At 38.2% G+C, this 20,454-nt stretch overlaps 2 protein-coding genes across 4 annotated transcripts; one reads left to right on the top strand and one right to left on the bottom strand.

Moving 5' to 3' along the window:
- Nucleotides 1–9,460: 9,460 nt before the first annotated feature.
- LOC136263750 (anamorsin homolog) lies at nucleotides 9,461–12,885 on the bottom strand. Its single transcript, XM_066058385.1, has 10 exons — nucleotides 12,645–12,885; nucleotides 11,583–11,732; nucleotides 10,987–11,066; nucleotides 10,821–10,934; nucleotides 10,691–10,766; nucleotides 10,280–10,344; nucleotides 10,161–10,230; nucleotides 9,867–9,915; nucleotides 9,733–9,814; nucleotides 9,461–9,679 (listed from the first exon to the last, which is right to left on the bottom strand). The coding sequence occupies exons 1-10, from the start codon at nucleotides 12,793–12,795 to the stop codon at nucleotides 9,566–9,568; spliced, it is 951 nt and encodes a 316-aa protein (XP_065914457.1). The 5' UTR covers nucleotides 12,796–12,885; the 3' UTR covers nucleotides 9,461–9,565.
- On the top strand, nucleotides 12,849–20,108 carry LOC136263751 (origin recognition complex subunit 6-like). Of its 3 annotated transcripts, none has more exons than XM_066058388.1 (8): nucleotides 12,854–12,920; nucleotides 13,076–13,156; nucleotides 14,530–14,728; nucleotides 16,265–16,428; nucleotides 18,263–18,364; nucleotides 18,421–18,530; nucleotides 18,645–18,698; nucleotides 19,726–20,107. In XM_066058388.1, the coding sequence occupies exons 3-8, from the start codon at nucleotides 14,552–14,554 to the stop codon at nucleotides 19,878–19,880; spliced, it is 762 nt and encodes a 253-aa protein (XP_065914460.1). In that variant the 5' UTR covers nucleotides 12,854–12,920; nucleotides 13,076–13,156; nucleotides 14,530–14,551; the 3' UTR covers nucleotides 19,881–20,107. The 3 variants fall into 3 exon arrangements, with proteins under 3 accessions (XP_065914459.1, XP_065914460.1, XP_065914458.1); XM_066058386.1 differs by having other exon boundaries at nucleotides 12,858–12,920; nucleotides 12,965–13,156; nucleotides 19,726–20,108; XM_066058387.1 differs by lacking the exon at nucleotides 13,076–13,156 and having other exon boundaries at nucleotides 12,849–12,920; nucleotides 19,726–20,106.
- The last annotated feature ends 346 nt before the right edge of the window (nucleotides 20,109–20,454 follow it).

The raw sequence follows: 20,454 nt of genomic DNA, 5'->3' as shown, positions 1-20,454 counted from the left end.
CTAAACGTATAACACTTCCCAAGTCCTGACTTTTCAAGAGGACTTCAGTATGTGGAACAGTTTGCCTATAAAACATTGTCAATGCTCCCATTAACACCTTCAAAAGCTTACTTGATCATGTACTGTAACTTATAATTATTATGTATTATATGTTGCATGTAGAAAGGTTTTTACTGGTTATACTTTCATTATTTTAATATATAGTACATAAAAGGGAGTCATAAGTAAATTAAATTTGCATTGGCAGATGGTAACTGTATTGAAACAAAAAACACATGCAGGACAAGACTAGTGAGCATGCATGCAATATTTCCTATAGAGTGAACCAATTTGTAATGTGTAATAGTACAAAACATGTTGGTGTTGTCAGTTTCTGACAATAGCCAACATGATGTACACCTTGCACTTTACAGTCATGATCAGTTACTTTATACTCATGAGAAGATATTTCACTCAAATGCATGCACACAAGAATTGACTTTCCACCTTTTCAATTAAATTTTGTAACAAAATCTGAAAAGCTTTATTACCCTTGTTCCTATCCAATCAATCCATTGATCACCTAACTACACCTGTGCATTAATTATGCATTGATTTCTCTACAGAATTTATAATAATAGCATATAATAATTCAAAATAGACCAATGTATGTGGCTGCATGCCTTTGTCACATCTGCATCTATGTAATGATTTTGTTAAGTCAACACTGGGTATAGACCTATTTATATAGACCCAATCTGTTGTAGTGGTAATTGAGCTAGAGTTTAGAGGCCTCAAATCAGAGTAGCATAATAGCGTCAGAGTACATGGGAAAGAGAGCCTGGACAGGCCCTAGAAGCTGTTAACTATTGAGCACTCCTGTGTAGTGTACATCTGAATTGTGCAAAATAATGTATACGTTATCTATCTAAATTGTAGTAATTCTGACAGGCCACTATATAATAACTATACACAGAAGATAAGTTAAATGGAGCATATACATGCAGCTATATACTGAGGTGTTGCCATGTACATCACTAAATCCACTGTATATAGCTAATTGTTCATTATGTAATAATGATGTGCATATAGTGGGGACTGTATAGCTATACACACTGGGAACTTGTGCTTGGTAATGTACGTACGTGCACGTAATGGTGGGCCAGGGGAGAGAGTAATATGAAAATTTTGTAAATGTCATGAGTATATGCAGTCCAAAATCCAGGCATATAGTTGTGGCAATTAAGAGTTCCAATGTTTACTCTTGGTTGTCAGCATTTGCATCATCATTATGCCATAATAATGGGTACACTTAGCCTGGAATGGTGCATGTTCTATTAGAGTAGATTATTTGCCTGTTTGATTAGAGTATTCTAATCTTGTTATACTGGTGAATTGGGGAGGGATAAGAATTACATATATTCCTCCTCTGGATCCTTCACTGAGTTCAGCATAATTAGTCTTCAGTTAGACCATGCAGTGGCAGCTAGCTATGCTGCTACTCTTTTAATTTTCAAAAAATGTTATCTATACTATTAATTAAATCAGCAATAGCTCTCTGCCAAGCACAACTTAAAGGAGGTGGTGGGATGTCCTTAAGAAACTAGATCCGGCAGAGTGTAAAGGAAAACAAGGGAGAGAAAGAGAGAACAGTGCATCCAGCTGGGTAGCATCTTGGCATACTTTGCTGAAAGCAAATCAGCAAGATGCACATGACCATAGCTTCTCTGCCCAGGCCACCAAATGGAGAAAAGACCAAGCAAGTGAGCATGGCAAACTTAATCACCGATCATCCCCTAAGGAAGAAAATCCATCCCTCCTGGAGGAGACTGAGTGTGGCCCCGACTAGACATTGGGTGACCTGCAGTTCGATTCCTGGGGTTGGAGGGATGTTTTTCCTTACTTTGGCCCCTTTTCTGTTACACCTTTTCAGCTATAAGCCACTAAGTCTAAGTCCTTGAAATTAGGTTAGGTAATCCTAAGGCTGCAACACATGTTGCTGCAGACCTTCAGTGCTGGTCACTGTAAAGCATTAATACAATACAATACAATACAATACATCATCAGTCACGCTTCTTCTCTATGAAAAGGGAATAAATGGAAGTATTTGGTAGCTCGGTGTATGTATACGAGTGAAACAAGCATCAAAAATGTACTTTGCCAGGCCATTTGCAAGTACATAAGACATCATCACTCCTGTCTTTTGTAACAACTTGAACTCTGAACTCATGCAATGCCACATCTTCCTAATGGCTAATCACAATCGGCATACACAGAGTGATGGAACCACTGATGTTTGGAAATTAATTGCAATCAATTTTGTTGATCCTATAAGTTGAATGCAAATGCAATTGTTTAACAGAGTTACATACCTACTCTTCCAGTAGGGCTACTAAGAGAAAGGGACATCTGGGGCTGGGCTTCCATGTTGTAGGGCAGTAGGGGATGGCTTCCATACAAAACTTGTTAAACTTTCAGGTCACTTGTAGTGTCAATTTTAAGTAGAGTTGAAACAAATACTGCAAATACTCAAGTACTTGTTAAGCTGGATCACATGACTCAGTTCACATGATGCATTTGCCATAAGGGAGTGAGCCAAGTGATACACAATGAAGGCAATAGGGTTTGATTGGCATAAAGGAAGACTAACATCAGTATACACTGTAATACAGTGTGTGTATCATTGTTATAACTTGAAAAACCTGTAAACTGCTTAAAGTCAATATTATTATTATAGTACACTAAAATTATGTGTGCATATATTGAAGGTCTAGCTACTGGAAGCTAGTGCCATGTAGCCTGGGTGCGGAATAAAACGTGTCAAATGGAGTATGCGTGAGTATCGTTTATCGAAACTCAGTTCACTGTGTTTTATTGGATTTAGCTAAGGCATTTGACTCGGTTCCTCATTGCCACCTGTTACTTAAGCTTGAATGTCTCGGCATACATGGAAATCTACTCTCTTGGTTTGGTTCGTTCCTTACCAATCGCTATCAAAGAGTTGTTATTAATGACTGTTTCTCAGAATGGCTTCCTGTTCGCTCAGGTGTCCCACAAGGCTCTGTTCTTGGACCGTTGTTATTTTTACTCTACATTGACAAAATCCATCACGTTATTTCCAACAGTACTGTTAAGTTATTTGCTGATGACATTGCTTTATACAAGCAAATTGTTTCAACTCATGATGAAACTTTACTTCAAGAAGACTTGACCAAAGTTTATCAATGGTCACAGTTATGGCAACTGAAATTAAATCCACAAAAATGTGAAAGTTTTTGTATATCTTATAAGCGATCGCCACCAATGTGCAAGTACCATCTTAATGACCAGCCTATTCCATCTAAATCAGTAGTTCGTTACTTGGGGATGTACATCAATTCTCATCTTAAATGGAGTGATCATGTCAAACATATAACAGCTAAAGCCTCCCGTTCACTCAACTATTTAAGACACACTCTTTTTGCAAGTCCATCTACTATTAAATCTGCTGCCTACAATTGCCTTGTTAGACCATTACTAGAATATGCCTCACCTGTATGGTATTTACACACTGTCAGGGACATTGATAGACTAGAAGCAATTCAGAGACGAGCTGCACGCTGGGTGTGTGGTAGCAGATGGAATCCTCATTCACATAACTGGTCCAAATCTTCTACATCTTGTTTGCAGGACCTAAGATGGCCTGCGCTCCATACTCGTCAGTCCTATTTTACTATCACTCAAGTACACAATATTTTACATGACAGAGTTTCTATCCCATTCAACTCACATTTCAAGTTTTCAAGCACCAATACTAGATCCCATTCACTTTCACTTACCACATCATCATCTACCATTAACGCATACCGTTTTTCTTTTTTTATAAATTCTCCATTTCTTTGGAACTCAGTACCTGTAGAAATTTTACAAATTTCCAAAGCAATTCCTTTTCAGATGGCACTTCGTCGATTTCTGCTCAGCTAACCTGATTTTGTAATTTTTTCTTTGTTTTCTTTTTGTATAGGTATGTAGTTGTCGTGTGTCATGTTTGTACTTGTAACTGTATGTATGTATGTATGTCTTTGTAAGGGGAGCACGTTTGCAGGCTTTGCCTTTTGTGTGACCCTTGTCTTTTGACAAAAATCGATAATCTAACCTAATCTAATCATTAACTCTAGAGAGTATAATACTCAAATACTAAAAACCATTATTGTTTCAGCCCTAATTTTAAGCACATAGCTAAATTGCAAAACTGAATCCGGGTGGGGCCTCCAGTCCAGTCTCACTGTCTACTGATATTTTTTGCTCTACAGTCAGGGCCGCCAACAGGGGGGGGGACAACTGGGGCATTTTGCCCCAGGTCCCAGCCTGAAAGGGGCCCCAGGAGGCCCCATGAACACTTGCAGAGAGATAACCATCATTAACAATTGTGATGAAAAGATGTACAACAAAACAAATAGGCATGTGAAACCTCGGACAGCATGCGAACACAAAAAGTAGAGGACTACACTGTGGGCATGGCAAGGCAAAAACAACAACAACAAAAAAGACTAATTACTGTAATTACAAAAATAAAACTGTCTAATTTGTGCACCACTCTGTACAGTTTCGTGCTAGAAAAATTCTCTGAGAGGCAGAGATACTGGCAGAGGCAGCAGCATCTAACCATTCCTTAATAATGTGCTTCGAAATCCTTATATCAGCTTGAACAAAGTTTAACAAACTAGATAAATTCTTGATGGAAGACACTTGAAAATGACCAAGTACCTAGTCTCGCGGCGCCCGACCCTAAAAAGAGGGTCTGGTGAAACTGTGTACAAAAAGTTTGGCGCTGCCGGAATGTTGGAAGCTCCAATCAGATTGCTCCATTTCAAATTGATTATGATTTCAAAAGATTCGCGGCTTACGGTTAATTACATCCGGTGACTCTGTCGCTTCAACTCATTGAGAAAACAGCCATACAATTCTGTTGGGTTCATTAGTTTGGTGATGCTGTAAGCGGATTTGGTTGAATGGATTTTGTGACGTAATCAGTGCACTTACGTAACACGTAAAACGTCATCCAATAAACATTCCAGAGCTCAAACTTTTTGTACACAGTTTCACCAGACCCTCTTTTTAGGGTCGGGCGCCGCGAGACTACCAAGTACCGTGATTTCAATGGTGTCATAATAGTTAGCAATATTTAGGCGATCAAATTCAGCCAACAGCTGCAGATACTCAGTTTTGCTCTGCTTCCTATTGCGAGCAGACTGGATGTGATGGATGGAGTCCAGAGGGCATGTTAGTTCCAACAGAGTGATGGAAGAACTCTGGGAATTATATATTACAATGTCTGGACGGTAGGATGTAATAAGGAGACTCATCGGAATTGTAGACTGTGGAGAAGTATCAGCATGGAAATTAGGTATATCAGCAAACACTTTAACAAATGGGATGTCAGCAAATGCTTCAGAAAGTTTAGTGGCCAAAACACGAAGAACCTGATCATGACGGTAGGTATACCGCTGTTGATTTAATGCTGCAGGGCAGCTACTTAAAACATGAGCAGTTGTTGGGCGCCGTGAATCGCAAAGCAAACACTTCGCTTCACATAGGATGGACCATCTCTGTAAATTCACAGCGGTGGGTAGAGTGTCAGATGCTGCACGAAGGAGGAATGACAATTGACCGGGGTGGAATCCCTTCAGTAGCCTGTTCCAAGTTTTACAGGAGCTCTCTAGTTCAGCGTAATAGATCGATATACTCTAATAGAGCAGTCACAGTATTCTTCAGAGGAGCAGTGTAGCAAGCTTAGAAATAAGGAGATTTGGTTGGTGAGGGGTAGCTATTATCATTGTCAGCATGTAATGATCTTTCTTCAACTCACAGCTTGCATGAAGTGATTCAGAATGGAAACCTCCTTGTCCCTGGGGCCCTACTTTAACTCTTTGCCCTGGACCCTAATTTCTCTGGACGGCCCTGTCTACAGTCATACTACATTGCAACATCCATGCTGTGTACCCCTTCCGCTCTGCTGAACTAGTGCTTGCCATACATATTTTCCACTTCTATCTGGTCATTAGTACAGATCGATCAGCATTGCCATCTGTTCGTAAATACTATAGGCTATGTTGTGTCTGTTTAATTTGATGTACACTCTAAACAGTGTGATGGACAACTAAACTCAACCCAAAATGATTCCGGGATCAAGCCCCCTCCCAGCATTTGCATGCATGCTAGTGTGCTTTGCACACTATTTAATTTGAACACAGATGCTGTATAAGCAAATAATTATGAAATTAGATTGGAAGGCTCACTTGTTCTTATTGCCCCAGGCCCAGGGCCTCCTAATTTTTCTATGGCTATAGAATGTTCGCGTTGACCTGAATCTTTAATAAATTATCTCATGGATGCAATTACACATGATCTTATTTGGCGGCTCATTTGTAACCTGCTAAAAATATTTCAAAATCTGTTCGTTCAAATGCCTAACACAATATTTTCGGCCAATCTAAATTTTTCACCATACATTTCCTATAGAGAAGTAGCATTCCATAAGAAGGCTTTTTTGTAATGCCACTTACACTTTCCAAGTACAGTTCTGTGTATATAGTTATACTGTTTTGGTTTTGTCAGTCACTGAACATATTTCAATACAGTTTATATTACCAGTAAGCTATATGTGAAAGCCAAGCATAGCCTTGAAGACACCTGCATGCTTTAGTATAATGACTAAGAGAGAATATAGCAGCTGCAATTTACATACAGTTACATACTGGTTGGTGATAATCATTATTATTTTTATGTCATATATACTCACATTTAGGAAGTACCCTCATTAATATCAGCACTGTCAAGTGGAAGGTACTGCATAAAATGGACCCAGCTAGCCAACCTTTCTGCTCCTATGTATGAAGTGTATGCTGCAGTAAAGGAGACAAAGGTCTATGTTGCTGGTGGTTATAATCCATGCACTGATTCAGATCATCAAGTACATGTGTATGATGTCAACACTGACCTCTGGAGTCAGCTACCTGTTTCGGGGATACAACTAGCAATAACTAAAATGTAGGGTAAAAACATATTTGCGCACATTTGTTAACCACAAGTACGTTGTGGATAGTAGGTTGACTTCTACTGTAACCAGACTGGATGGATCTGAATTAGAACTCACATCTTTAGCACATGCTTCAATAACTACTATGGCATTATTACCAACTGCTGTCAAGGTTATAATATACATCTAGCAAATGATAATGATGCAACTTTCCTCCATGACTGGCTAGAACTATCATACATCATGATATCTTCTCTAGGCACTCCTTGAATGTGTCCACCAGCTATAACTGGTGGATATGAGCCTGGGAGAAGAACTGTAGACCAATGAGGAACATTCATTCTAATCCAATTAGAATCAGAGGCAATGCTGGGGCATTGTGATCCTGTAATTTCACTAACTGCAATCTTGTAGGTACTGTTGATAGCATCCATGTCAGTAGTTAAATAGCCAACTATGATCAGCCGATCACTGGAAATAATAGGGGTGATACCAAACATACATGAAGGCAGCTGAGTAGATACTTTAAACCACTGAGTTTTTTATCCAGTTCAAAACTTCAATATCACCTGGCATGTCATTTCCTTTCGACCCCCAGCAACGATAACATGCTCAAGGTGAGAAGCGACTCCAACTGAGTGAAGGATAATAAGACATTCAAGTTTGAGTATGTTCATCACATGTAGAAACTTTATTGGTCATTTTCTTAGTAACAGCCAAGCATCCACTGATAATAGCTAATTTGCCACCGATGATATGAGGAACACCATAATAGTAATTATTTTTGCAAACTTATACAAGGGTAGATACAAGGACAAATTTAGGGGGTGTTGAAGTACCCCCTCTAAATTAGTACATGTACTAGCTAGGAAACTATAGTAGTAGCTACACTAGGGGAAGGGTTAATATTTTCTGAGAGATTATATGAGCCTAAATTACAACTGCTAAACATCAAAGTACTCTAATAGAACAGTCAACTACTCTTATGGAACATCCAATACTAATGTGTGAGCTTCCAATCCAGCCATGCAAGTTGTAGAAGACTCAAAAGCCCTTGAGAAAGCCAAGCCGTGACAATGGTGCTAATCTACAGCTGGTTTTCTGGAACCAACTTGATGATCACATGGCAATTGTTCAAATATCATGTCTTGCTCATGACTTACTTAAGGTTTAAATTCAAGTGAATAGTTTGTGCACAATTATAATATACTCACTAATTGAGTTTTGATAATAGCTATAACCACTGAGCCAAAGCAAGTAGGCAATGTTTACCAGCTAAGTTAAGAATCAAGTGTTTTTGTGAAATATGCAACACAGTATCAACAGTATGGTACGTGTTTACTGTGGCAGTTGCCCATCATCTACTTTTAAATCAGGAGGGAGATAGCACTTCATAGCAGTCAATCACCAATGCAACAGCAGTTAGCTACTTACACAAAGCTAGAGGATAGTGTCACCATTCAGTATACTTCTAACAGTTCTGGTCTTATAGCGAAGCCACAGTGATCACATTTGAAGTCATCACCACCATCTGATAATGACCCCAATGAAGCTGGGTGGCAGTGTGCTTGACTACAACAATGCTATAAATGCCAGTAAAGCCCCTACTGTAATTTTTAAGTACTTCATTCAACCCAAGTGCTCTAACACATTCAAAAAACCACAAATACCACTACTTCAATGTCTAATGAGCTTTAGATTTACTGAGATGAAAATAATATAATTTAAGTACATCACCAAGGTGTGCAGCTCATAGCTGATGATGTGCCGCTCACTCTTCTAAGAGGAGCAATGAAGACCAGTTTGTTCTTCCAAATGTGAAGACTTGATTCAGCAAGCCAAGTTAGTAATTTGCTAGACGAGTTTACTGTGGCTCTTGAAAAGCTCAGTAAAATTTGCTGTAGCTGGGGTACAAGTTTCTGACAATTTTACTAAATAATGATGAGATCTGGGAGAGCACACCATTGAATCACAGACCTCCATCTTCATCAATAAGTGGTATGCAACTGTTAATGTATACAAATGAGGCCAAGGATAAGGCCATTAAACTCCACTTGGACACACTACTGCATGGTAATATTAGGAAGTTGATATTCAACTAAAACAGTTTGGTAGACTTCCAAGGTTGACGAAACAGGTAGTGTCCAAGGTTGGATTAGCTTCTGTAAAGAAATGTAGAAATAAAGCCTTCAAAAGAGTTTTTTTATGCAAAACTACTGTATGTCTGTATGTACGTGCATGTGATCAACAAGAAAAGGATGTCAAATCCTTCTCTGAGCACTGATAATCACCATGCAGCTGGATCAAGATGGAAAGATATGATTTCCATATCAGCATTTCTAGATTCAGGTTCCTCTGTTGCTCACGAGATATTCTTTAAACAAAAGTACATGTAAAAAAAAGTGAGTGTAAACGAGGTCATGGTTACAGTTGCCTCAAGCCATCCGGTAGTTTTCACAATAGTACAAAATTGCTAGACTGAAGATATACGTAGAACAAAACAGTAATTTTTTTTTACAAAAAAGTGATAAGATTTATATGAGAAAATTGCAGTGCATGCATATACTTTCATTGATCAGCATTTAGCTGTCTTTCTGTCAGTTTAATTTGTTCACCAGGTTTGAATGCTGGCATGCCGAGGTAGGGACAACTGGCACATCGGAAAGCATCACCCAAGTAACACTAGTAATATACACCATGGACTAAGACAATAGTCCAGGTATTTAACTGCTTACATTTCCACAAGCTGATGATGCTGGCTTGCTGCTGCTGGTTGAGGGAGTACCTCCATCTAGTTCCTCTGCCAGTCCACAGGTACTACAGGGATTTTTTCTTACTGTTGAAGGTTCTACTTGTACAGCTCACTCACCAGTTCTTGCAAGCCCGTCGCTTCCCAGATTTACTACTACCACAGTCACCTGTAAACATTTGTACACCATAAATTTAGTGTGTCTGAAACAGTGCACTGTAGCTGTTCACTTGTACTGCAATATAGGCAAAAAATTCTTTGAACAAAATATGTGGGTAGTTGATAATCTTCATTAGGAGTTTAAAAGATTGTGAAACTGCATATATAACAAATTAAACTTGCAATTCCCTGTTGAAAGTATCAGTTATCTCAATATACACACACTGTACACCATCAGTATATACAGTCACTAACGTTGTAGACTGGCTGGGTCAGGTTTGATGAGATCTTCCTCACTCAGTAAACTATCAGGATCCAGTGTCTCCTGTAGTAATCATTGGATCACATGACACATGTACAGTGATGACACTCACAATGTCATCATCCAATACATCATTAGCTGATAGTGTCCAAATGGCAGCCGAGCTCTTGTTGGGACCTGTAGAGGTAGAAGTGTAACACGTACAATCAGTCTCAGTGTTGTGATAAGTTACACTAATATTACAAGGCCTGCTAATATTGTAATTGATGATTACGTCTCATAATAAAGGTTATGATGTCAGTGATATCGATGTTTATAATTCTTAGAGATTTGGCCTTGTTGCATACATCTTCATTCTAAAATTAAGTGGAAAACCTTTACACAAACTGTTTGGTCCCAAAGTGTATTATAAAAAGATACTCTACATAGTCATCTTCAGGAAAACCTCTATATGTACTTATAACACACAAATTGTTAATCCCAAAGTGTGCGTTATAATCATTACTGTAATGTTGTTACTCACCATTAGATGTCACTTGTTGACTAAATGATAACGTTGTGCTGGCACCAACTTCATATGACGGCTTGTTGGCTTGTACCTATACAGATAATTACTTTACAAAGTGGTTTTAATAATTTAACACAAGCAGTACCTCTACAATGGAGAGTAGTGATGCAGCACTGTTCTCCACAGTTACATTATTTATCTTCAGTCCATCCCTGATGCTGCTCCTCTCATCATCAGTGAGACTGGTGTGGTGTGTCTTCTAACAAGTGGACATATACAATGATAATAGTCATGGATATGACACATCATACCTGAGTGACTCCAACTAGTCCAGATAACTTTAATGCTGACTGCACCTTCTGACAAGTTCTTAACCCGGGTATTGAACCAGCTAAGGATACGATAATATATTTTCTCACATGCAAACATATAAGTAATGCACCATGCACACACACACATACACACACACACACGCATGCACACACATACTACATGTACGCACACAACCCATTGAGTTAGACAATAAGCAGTTTAGATAAAGTACAAAAACTGCAAATATTTATCCTTGAAAATTCTACACATAGAACTAAACTTTTCTCTACCAATTGAACCCAAAACTCTGCATTAAACATAAACAAATCATCTGGTGTTCATTATATACTCTAACCCAAGCTATATAAACTCTATACTCTTGTGGAAGAAAACTTAGTAAACTGTATAACAAACTGTATGGATGGTCATTTTAATATGGAGTCCATGACTGAATAGGTGCTCAGCCATCTATCACAACCATGCAACGAATACTTGTATAATTGTTAGCATGTTTCAATTATTTGACAATGGTCCCACCAACTAACAAATTTGACCTGTTTCCACTATTAAACTTCCCTCCAGAATGACTGTTTACCTTGGTCCACCACTGGTTCTCTGATCACCACAACTCCAGATGGTTTCAGTATCCTAGCATACTCTGCTAACAGGTCAGTAATATGAGACAGACACACCGGAGATACCACTCCCGACAGGATCACGTCAAATGTGCCATCTTCATATCCAGCTGGGGTGAAGGGAATATCCATGGACAGTAGAATAGAAAAGTGTGTGTAGTCAATGAACATATGTGGATACTTACGTGTAAGTTTACCACAGTAAGTTACCACAAAGCATGCAATCTAAGAATTCACAACACACAATATTTTATGCATTACAGGAAAGGAGTACTGGTATTGCAGCAGTAGTAGCACAAAAGCTTTTTATACAAAGTACACCTCAACCAAATCTGTGCATTTACTCAGGTACCCTGCATAGTTTATGTGAAGTGATTGTACATAAATTGCTTTTTTTCGTAGTAAAATAATTTTCGGACTCGAAAACTTGTACGAAAATTTCTTATATGAAAATTTTACATAAGATCGAACTACTCTAATAGAGTAGTCATTCACATAAATCATACGAAAATATTTTTACACAAAAATTTTTATCATGAATTTTTTTTGCATGAAAAGCAAATTACGGTATTACTCTCAACCACATGTGTATACTGGCATCCTAATTTTCTTACAAGCTATACTTTGGGACCATTACTAAGTGTACAGATTACAGGTGCCTTCATGCCCTGATTAACAGGTTCCACTACATACATAAGCTAACTTGTAAATGAAAGCTTTAGCTAAAACATGGAATGTGCAAGTCCCTGCACAAGGGGATGACACAGTCACCCACTGTAGGTCAATCTGCAACCACAGTCAAATTCAAAGTCAGCAGTTATGGAAAAGGTTCAAAATCACAAGTCAAGGTAAAAATCAGCCAATCTATACCTTCACTATGGTCATAAATGCAGTGTGTGCCTACATGAAATTAACTATAATTGCCATACAACTGAAAATTATCCATTAATGTGTTCAGGAAAGGTTTGAATATGTATACACCATGTGGACAAAAAAAAATGCAATACAACTAACTTACGTACCTAGTTGTAGTCTTTCCACGTGCTCCAAGGACAAGTGTCCTCCTCCAATGTGTTTCTTCAACTCAGTCACTGTGTCTTGAACACAAGATGAAGAATTTCCATTATTCCAAGCTAGTAATACTGTCTTGTCTTTAACTAACGACTCCATCATTTTATGTGAACTAAGTTTGCTGACGAGTAGACTCGTGATATATTTATTAAAGATCCAAATATTTTCGTTCGGATGCGCATTATTTAGAAAAAAAAGGTTTCTAACCCGTCGTTGCGGATATCTAGGTGAGTATTTCATGTTGTGCTGTACTTATAGATCATAACTGCAGCCATGAATGATTCCACAACAATGATAATCAGCTACGTGCACGACTGGCGATAACTCAGCACTATTTATTTTACATGTACTTGTTTACTTTATTTCATGGCGGCACCGATAGGCAAAGCAAGGGTGCTTCCATTACAAAAGCAAACGGTAGACACAGTACAAGGACAAATGATAATCAGACAACTGACACAAGGTACTAAAAACAGGTATACCCATTTGACCATCATTGTACTAGGGGTTATTCCTTTAAACCTTTCAGCCCTCTGTTCACCACTTATTGTCTTGTTAACTATTTGATACTAGGTGATAAATAACTGGTGGAAAAAATTTTTTTTCAAGTCAGCTGTATAGATTACTAATTTTATGAATTTGTGTTTTTATAGTTAACTTTTGTTGTGTTTGTTGTAACTGTTGCATGCATGTTGTCCCTGAAAAAAAAGATAATATATTCAAATAGAGCAGTCAAGTGTATTATTAATAATCAATAATCACCTACTTGCATCAGTTTTGTTGTACTACGTGATAGGAAACAATTAAGCAATACAGTAATGATGGCCATAGCTATATATAACACAGACAATAATTGGCATGATGGAAAGAATTTATAGCAAGTATATCTATTGATGCACTGATCCACAAAAAGATGGTATTCACAAAGAATGAGAACCGGTAGCTACTGATAGAAGATCGCTGTTTAGCCTCAGTAAAACATTCTTATAAGTCAGGTCACGCATCAGTGTATTATTAAGTTGGCACAAAGTCATCTTAGTGTTATTCTACAACTTTGAAGGTATAAACTAAAGGGAATGTTTATACATGAGTCATAACAACTGTAGGTAGCTTGTAGAAAATAATGACAGGTGTGCCAATAAGGAAGATAGAGATTGTTGTGCTTTCAAATACACCGAAAGTGTTTTTGAAAACAAAGCAGCTTCTAAAATCCAGGCGTCCAGCTAATACTATCTCCTGCGATATGCATACATGTTAAATGCATACAGAATTTACGATACAGTAGAGTAATTTCATCATTTTTGTAATTAAGTGTTTCGTTGCTAAGGAAGTGTAGCTTGGAACAAACCACAAAGTTTAGAAATAACTTTTATGGTTGTCTATAATGTTTTCTTAGGGGAATTCTTTTGATAGATCCTTGAGTCTGCTGTCCATTTTCATATGGGTACAACAGACACACACTCTTGATATAAAGGTATATACAATTTATGGTAGTCTGCAAGGCCCACACTGTTTTTGGATTGTTACAACACCCTTACAGCCTATTAGGAAAGCTGTTCACACTGTATTCAGACACAGTTTCACCTGAGTAAAGCTTACCTGCCTGTAAATTTAAAACATGGTTCATAGAGTGCTCACACTGGCTGCTTTTCACCAGTGCAGACATACACACACTGTGCTGCAGCTGGCTGTACTGCATGTGTCTGGTTATTAGATATATTTGAAATGTTATAGCATCAGAATGTCTCGCAGAAAGCATGGTCTATTATCCCCTCCTCTGCTTACACCCTGTCTTGTGTGTATACATGTATGTTTCTGATCTTCCATTGTTGGCAGGAGCATCGTCAAGCCCTTAAACATGGAGGTGATGGCTCGCAAACTAGAACTATCAGATGCAGTGATGACTAAGGCAAAGGAATACCGGAGACGAGCTGATATCAAGTGTTCTGTTCTATTGAAACGATATTCTGATAGCTGTATGTGTGTTGTGTGTCTGGAGTTGGCCAGTATATCTGTAGGAGCTCAATTTAATAAGGTCTGTGTGTATGTGTGTATGTGTATTTTTAGTGTGTGTGTGTGTAGTGCATGTGTGTGTGTGTGTGTGTGTGTGTGTGTGTGTGTGTGTGTGTGTGTGTGTGTGTGTGTGTGTGTGTGTGTGTGTGTGTGTAGTGTATGCGTGTTGGGACCTGTCTAATTGTCCTATCAAAAATAGGGACAGTCCCACCACAAAATTGTAACAAGAATTATAAAACACTTCCTAAAAGAATGCATCTTGGGGAAATTAAATTAACCCTTAAAGCCACATCGGCCAGTACATTGGCCGCTATGCATGGTTGTAAACATGCTGTACAGTATTCCATCCTGGCTACACTTGTACACATACAGTACCTTTGAAAATGTAGCACTGCAGACCAGCAGTCAGTAACTGCAGGGCAAAAAAAATCTGTTTTGATCTGAAGTCACTGCAGTGCCTAAGTTTTTCGTTATTTCTCTGTAATGCTGACTTTCTAATTACTATAACTCTTCCTAGGAATTTTTTACTGAAGCCAAAAATTAATGGTTGCCACATGTGAACATGTCACGTCCAGTACAACTTGCTTATACTCCATATGTAGAACTTGATCATTAGCAAAGTATATAATGAATCCTGTTATTAATTGTCCAAAAGTTTGATCCCCATTAGTGGAGTCTGATATGAAGCTAGCATATTGGTATGCATCCTCAGTAATCTCTATGAAATATGAAGTATCCTAAAAATGTTTGTTGCTTATTTAAAAAGAAATCAGTAACAGCTAAAGTTAACTGTGAGAATAATTCTGTTGCAATTTGTGGTGGGTAGGAGCCTCAAATCACATAGATTGACTAGACTGCTGTATATTGGGATCGATTCGCAGAAAAAAAAACATATGTGAATGGTCTATCCTTTCCTCATTTGTGAGCAATTTATTATTTAGCAATCAAGCGTGTGCCTACAACCAGTCGGTCATGGGGTCACACCTGGTGTGGATGGCTGATTTGTGGAAAAGTTTCCTTCTGCTGTCTCCTATACTGATATTTGCATCTCTGTTTGAATCACATGGCATTGTACATGATTGTGTAGAGCTAGTAGTTTAACTTAGCCTCTTGTGGTAATAGGCTCATACTCTTCATGATCATTGCATGATTTGAACACTACTACAATTATTCCCATTCACTGTATGAATACTGAACTCACGATCCTGATTGTGCACGGAGTGCTGAAGATTCTGTGCAAGTATAGTTACAGCTATATAGGCCTGCTAAAGAAACAAAAGGTTAATAAGTGTTCTGTTCTTTGTTCTTTGGGGGGGGGGTAAATAATTTTTTTTTTTACAAAAGTCAATGTATTTGCAAAAGTATTTAAAATTGCAAACGTTTTCTTCTGCGAATGATTCCCAATGCACAGTATAAGCCAGTCATTTATAGACTGTGGGCTGAACTTTTTGGCCTTAGTAAGCAGGTAGCGGGATTAGGTGGGTGGATTATTGTTACTGTACAGGTACCTGGCAAGACAAGTTCTAGTGTTTAATGTACATGTTACAATATGCTTTAGGTTCTAGCAGCTAAACTAGCAGGCTTGAGTAGGAAGGCCTACAGTAATGCTTTCCAGTCAGTAGAGAAGTTACTGCAGTTGCAACCAGTTGTTAACATGAGGGAGTTGAGTGTGAAGTTAGGTTGTGTGGATGTTGAGCCACTAGCTAGCAAGATTTTAGAAAGGTGTGTACTTGTTTGAATAGCATAAATGCTTGCTCAAAATTTTTGTTGTAATGTTGAGTCAAAATGACTGGTCAGAGAACAAAAACTGCACAACAAACATTTCTGCTGAGTCATCCATATGATAACTTCAGCACAGAATTTATGTGATATATGTGAAGCTGAACACATTCTGTGATGTTTATTTATTTGGTGGTGGTGTTTGTGGCCATATTTGCAGTGATGCGGCTTCTGGACAGGATGACTTTTGTGTTACTGTATAGGGAGAAAGTTTCGATGGGTGAAAGTTTCACGGTAAAGAGCAAACAAACTTATTTGCGGTTAAACTTTCATGGTGTATGAAAGTATGGCGGCACCCGCTCAAAACGCTTAGCCGTGCACATAAATAATGTACATTAATTTGTTGGTAAGTGGGCATGGCTCACGATGATTATGATACGATCATACACTGGCACCTGACACCGATTAAAGTGGGCGTGGCTCTACATTGGGCGTACACACTGCAACGCACGTGGCTTAGTACATGCCTTCAGATTGCTGCAACACACCTTGATAAATGGATGTGGCTCCACGTATGATTAGCTACAGACAGTGATGCACAATCCAAATAAGTGGGCGTGGCTCATGAAAGAAGCTGGACTTTCCCCCTTTTAAAGCAACTTAACTTACGTGACACGTCAATCAATCCGGACATCACAGCTAGCAGCAGCATTCGTGGGGAAACTTTTGCGGTTTTTGACAAAACTGCGAAATTCGCGAAAGTTTAGCCCATCGAAACTTTCCCCCTATACGGTATATTGGAGTACTGGAGGAACAAACCTACGTATGAACATGTTGCACATTCAATACAATGATATCTGTGCAGCTTATAAATTTCAACCAGTGTCAAAGGAACATGTTGTGTACATATGCAATTAATATATTTACTGATCACTTGGAAATTTTTTTCGATAGAAGTAGAACTGCTGAGAAAAAACCCAGACTTGTTTGTATTTTCCTCAAACTTTGTTTTATGGTTTTTTGTTGTCTAGAGGGAAAAACCAATGGGCTGTTAAAGTTGCAGCCTTATCTGGTAAGTGCTTTTGGAGTTGTAGCGATAGAAAACAACAAGAGTAGAACAATAAGTTTGTGGATTGCCTATAGGGGGAAAAAATGCAGGCGCTTGCTTAATCAGTCATAAGTCTTGAGTGCAACGGGCTACAGAGTTGGGACTTGTGTCATTGTATTCACCATGAGCTGGGACATTTATCAAGGAATAGTTTTTGGTCTAAATATACCCATGCAAGGCTGTTTAAGTTTAGAAATGGCAACGAAAAAGTTACCTTTTTGCTGTAGCGTAAACAAACACATGTAACTCATGTTTGCTTCATGGTATAGGAATGCAATAAAGATATTCTTACTCTCCATGAAGAGGTGAATCCATTGGTATATGTCCTTGAAACAATTAAAAGATGTGTAATACTTTTATGTAGCATGCATTTTTTACCCCATAAATTCAATTAAATTTATCTCAAAGAGAGAATTATGCAAACAAGTCCAGTTTTCGCTCAGCAGGTAACATAAACATATGCTGGTGAGACAGTTTTATCTTCATTATTCAGGATCATGTGCAAGGTGTTGGAAAGGAAATTTTGCATGTCATTCTGAATGATTGTCCTATTAGAGTATTGGTTGCTTTGTTAGAGTATCATTTTTGTTGAGTAGCTGATTTCTCTAACGGTACTTATGTATAAGGACGAATACAGTATTTGTCAGTAGTGTTAAAGCAACCTTGAAGTGTGTCTGATATATTGTGGTATTCCGCTGACGTGTTATGACTGTGTACATGTTCACACAGATATCGTCAAGTGGTTTGTAAAGAAGTTGGTCCAGTACGGAGAAAAGATTTAGACCTTACAATGTCCAAGTTTCTTGTTGCTGCACTATACTCTGCAGCAAAGTGAGAGCAAAATGACATTGTACTGGATGTGAGATACATATAACACTTGGCTATAGGGTGAAGAATGTTAAAGTAGACAAAACCAAGTTCCTGTCTGCAGCATCTTGTAGTAGGAAAGAGTTTCAGAATGTTACTGATGTGATGATGGAGAATGTGCCAGATGATGGTAAGTTATCAATCCTTCTTTGCTATATATACAATATATTCACGCCTGCATTTGCACTGTAGAGCTTCTGTAGCTAGTATTGTATGTAACTGATTTGTGTTATTTGTATCACAGACTCACAACAGGATAAGGTTGCAGAAGCTATAATGGAAGAGACCACACAAACAGGTACACATGTATAAATTAAATTTTCATGTTTCCATCACTAACATTGAACCTCAATCTAGCTGTTCAGCTATATTCTGTGTATTTGTTCCAGAAAGTGGGATGGTGGCATAGGCATGTATCATTGAGGCACAGTATAAAATGCCTCAGTAATAAAATGGTACTAGAAGATCAATACACTCTAATAAAGCAGTCACTCTACCCCTTGAGTGTAATAGAGCAGTCATGCATATAATATTTTCTGACTTCGTCCTTGGTAGTTGTGTATTTTCCCATACAACACCATTGCAAAGGACGCCTTGATGCTCTGATCCTTCCATGCGATGTATGTATACTTCAAGATACATGGTACTGTGTCGTGCTGCCCAAGAAGATGGCATGCCACACCAGTGCATTATTAATAGGAAGTCAATAATGCAATTAGCTCTTAACAAAATGAAAAGACTTTTGCTATGGAATTTTCTTCCACTTTTAATCCAGATACCAAATTTAAGCACAGTTTCCAGGCATTTCCAAGATCCAAGCATTCAGATATTAGCTTAAAATGCAAACACATTCTTCAATTGCCTTGAAATTCGATATATACATGTAAGAGGGATCTAAAGACAAATCTTGGTAGCAAGTTTGGCTTACTACAGTAAATGTCTGGGATGCATCAGTAGAAGAGTCACTTGGTAGGAGAACATGTTGCAGGTATACCTCTGGCCCATGTATGAAAAATCTGAAAGGTACAGAGTAGTGTCTGGCTGCAGCTTTGGGACTATGCTCAGTAGCTAGTATACCTTGCAATGGTAGCTAGATCTTCTTGAGAATACATGTAAGCTGTATAGGTTCACAAATCTTTCTCTATGTTTTCAATTTCTTTAGCTAGCCGGGTATTTGGCAGCTTCAAATTTGTTGAATTCAGTAAAAATTTACCAACCGCCAAATCTAATTCTCTGTCAAATTATCTGCTTATACAGTATGTAAATCTATTTTTAAGCAGTTTGCTATTTTTGTTCTTGCCTAAAACATGTTATATCTTGTATAGATGGTGTACCAGTGAAGAAGTTGAAGAGAGAAAGACTACAAGACAAGGCAATGTGTTCACCATATGATGAAGAATATCTTTCATGGAAGAAGAGAATTATCACACAAGCAGAAGTTGCTATAAATAGTCATCATCATAAAGCACAGAAGAGCTAATCTAATATGTATATTGGTAGCACATGATTCCCTTTAACATGCATGGTGTTCATCATTCAAAGGCATTTACCCATAATCCCCTGATACATAGAAAGCCCAGCTATAAGGGATATATCCAGAGATATATGATAATCATACTTGTGGTATAAGTATAAACCCATACAATTTTCATGAATTATATTTTGATAACATGCACTTTTTTATCAGCTTCTATTACTGAAGCTGGACAATTGGGTGATGACAGCAAGAAATGTATGCTGGTCTCTTAGCTTAATGTGGTGATCAGGGTACTAAGTCTGCTGCAAAATGTGCAGGAGTAATTTTGAAATCTAGTAGCTATTGGCAACAAATATGTCTTGCAGTGAAACATTTGTGCAGTTAGCTACACACTCATGCATAACTGTCAATAAACGTACAGCCTACAGTTGGCGAGTAGACTAGTTGCTAGTACCGGGGTACAAGATGACATGTACTGTCTGCTACTACTAGAGCATACTTCATGTAAGCGTAGATTATTGGCTGCGTGTCCGGAGGTTGCACGGAATATACACGCAGTAGACTTTATAGTCTACCG

Source organism: Dysidea avara, chromosome 8, assembly GCF_963678975.1.
Source record: "Dysidea avara chromosome 8, odDysAvar1.4, whole genome shotgun sequence".
In the NCBI taxonomy this organism is placed as follows: domain Eukaryota; kingdom Metazoa; phylum Porifera; class Demospongiae; order Dictyoceratida; family Dysideidae; genus Dysidea; species Dysidea avara.
The sequence above is the reverse complement of the archived record's forward strand: the minus strand, read 5'-3'. Positions and strand labels throughout refer to the sequence as shown.

Bases quoted from the DNA above. Each gene is read 5' to 3' on its own strand.
- LOC136263750 (XM_066058385.1), bottom strand. From the start codon at position 12,795: ATGATGGAGTCGTTAGTTAAAGACAAGACAGTATTACTAGCTTGGAAT. The intron at 10,935-10,986 runs GTATGATGTGTC...TCCACTTGTTAG, and splicing joins GACTAGTTGGAGTCACTCAG to AAGACACACCACACCAGTCT. The intron at 9,680-9,732 runs GTAAGCAGTTAA...GTATATTACTAG, and splicing joins CATCATCAGCTTGTGGAAAT to TGTTACTTGGGTGATGCTTT.
- LOC136263751 (XM_066058386.1), top strand. From the start codon at position 13,038: ATGTACTTGTTTACTTTATTTCATGGCGGCACCGATAGGCAAAGCAAG. The intron at 14,729-16,264 runs GTCTGTGTGTAT...AATATGCTTTAG, and splicing joins TAGGAGCTCAATTTAATAAG to GTTCTAGCAGCTAAACTAGC. The intron at 18,365-18,420 runs GTGAGAGCAAAA...ACTTGGCTATAG, and splicing joins GCACTATACTCTGCAGCAAA to GGTGAAGAATGTTAAAGTAG.